Below are 1,690 nucleotides of genomic sequence, written 5' to 3'. Positions count from 1 at the left end.
GATAAAGTGTCAAATTTGAGAGATTAGTGCACTTTCCTAAACAAGAACCTAAGCCTGATGCACCTTTGTCACCAATTTTATTGCAACTTTTTAAATTTTGAAGACAGACAAAATATTGTTAATTAGTTAGTTCGAAGGAAAAAATTAAGAAAAAATATAAAATAATAAGTAATGAATTAAATAATTAATTCAAGTTAAAGTATAAAATAGAAAAATAAATTAAATTAACAAATAAAAAACAAAGTAAAAAAACATAAGCAGAATAAAAAAGAAAAAGAAATCAAATATAAAGCTAATAAATAAATTAATTAAAAGAGTTAGCTAGCTAAATTGTTGTAAATTCATTTTTATATTAAAAAAATTGCAATCAACAAGTAAACTGTTTATACCCAAGATCAAGTGTCAAATCTGAGAGATTAGTGCACTTTCCTAAACCAGAACCTAAGCCTGATGCACCCTCGTCACCAATTTTATTGTAACTTTTTAAATTTTGAAGACAGACAAAATATTGTTAATTAGTTAGTTAGAAGGAAAAAATTAAGAAAAAGTAATGAATTAAATAATTAATTCAAGTTAAAGTATAAAATAGAAAAATGAATTAAGTTAACAAATAAAAAACAAAGTAAAAAAACATAAGCAGAATAAAAAAGAAAAAGAAATCAAATATAAAGCTAATAAATAAATAAATTAAAAGAGTTAGCTAGTTAAATTGTTTTAAATTCATTTTTATATTAAAAAAATTGCAATCAACAAGTAAACTGTTTATACTAAAGTTTAAGTGTCAAATTTGAGAGATTAGTGCACTTTCCTAAACCAGAACCTAAGCCTGATGCACCCTCGTCACCAATTTTATTGTAACTTTTTAAATTTTGAAGACAGACAAAATATTGTTAATTAGTTAGTTCGAAGGAAAAAATTAAGAAAAAATATAAAATAATAAGTAATGAATTAAATAATTAATTCAAGTTAAAGTATAAAATAGAAAAATAAATTAAATTAACAAATAAAAAACAAAGTAAAAAAACATAAGCAGTATAAAAAAGAAAAAGAAATCAAATATAAAGCTAATAAATAAATAAATTAATTAAAAGAGTTAGCTAGCTAAATTGTTGTAAATTCATTTTTATATTAAAAAAAATTGCAATCAACAAGTAAACTGTTTATACAGAAGATAAAGTGTCAAATTTGAGAGATTAGTGCACTTTCCTAAACCAGAACCTAAGCCTGATGCACCTTCGTCACCAATTATATTGTAACTTTTTAAATTTTGAAGACAGACAAAATATTGTTAATTAGTTAGTTCGAAGGAAAAAATTAAGAAAAAATATAAAATAATAAGTAATGAATTCAATAATTAATTCAAGTTAAAGTAAAAAATAAAAAAATGAATTAAGTTAACAAATAAAAAACAAAGTAAAAAAACATAAGCGGAATAAAAAAGAAAAAGAAATCAAATATAAAGCTAATAAATAAATTAATTAAAAGAGTTAGCTAGTTAAATTGTTGTAAATTCATTTTTATATTAAAAAAAATTGCAATCAACAAGTAAACTGTTTATACTTAAGATTAAGTGTCAAATTTGAGAGATTAGTACACTTTCCTAAACCAGAACCTAAGTCTGATGCACCTTAGTCACCAATTTTATTGCCACTTTTTAAATTTTGAAGACATAATATTGTTAATTATTTAG

The 1,690-nt window shown here is 21.8% G+C and overlaps 1 protein-coding gene across 1 annotated transcript in view; it reads right to left on the bottom strand. All coding sequences in view use genetic code 6, as the record gives it.

The window, feature by feature from the left end:
* Positions 1 to 389: 389 nt before the first annotated feature.
* TTHERM_001387102 (hypothetical protein) overlaps positions 390 to 1,690 on the bottom strand; it is a gene marked incomplete at both ends in the record, with an annotated part of 2,018 nt that continues 717 nt past the window's right edge. The window contains 4 exons of the mRNA XM_012796103.1: positions 390 to 479; positions 769 to 858; positions 1,167 to 1,256; positions 1,561 to 1,650. Of these exons, the coding sequence (XP_012651557.1) occupies positions 390 to 479; positions 769 to 858; positions 1,167 to 1,256; positions 1,561 to 1,650 (360 nt within the window). The remainder of the gene's footprint in view (positions 480 to 768; positions 859 to 1,166; positions 1,257 to 1,560; positions 1,651 to 1,690) is intronic.

The sequence above is a fragment of the Tetrahymena thermophila genome (assembly GCF_000189635.1).
Source record: "Tetrahymena thermophila SB210 genomic scaffold scf_8254767, whole genome shotgun sequence".
Taxonomy (NCBI): Eukaryota; Ciliophora; class Oligohymenophorea; order Hymenostomatida; family Tetrahymenidae; genus Tetrahymena; species Tetrahymena thermophila.
Note: the sequence above shows the minus strand (reverse complement) of the source record. Positions and strands in the feature narration are given on the sequence as shown.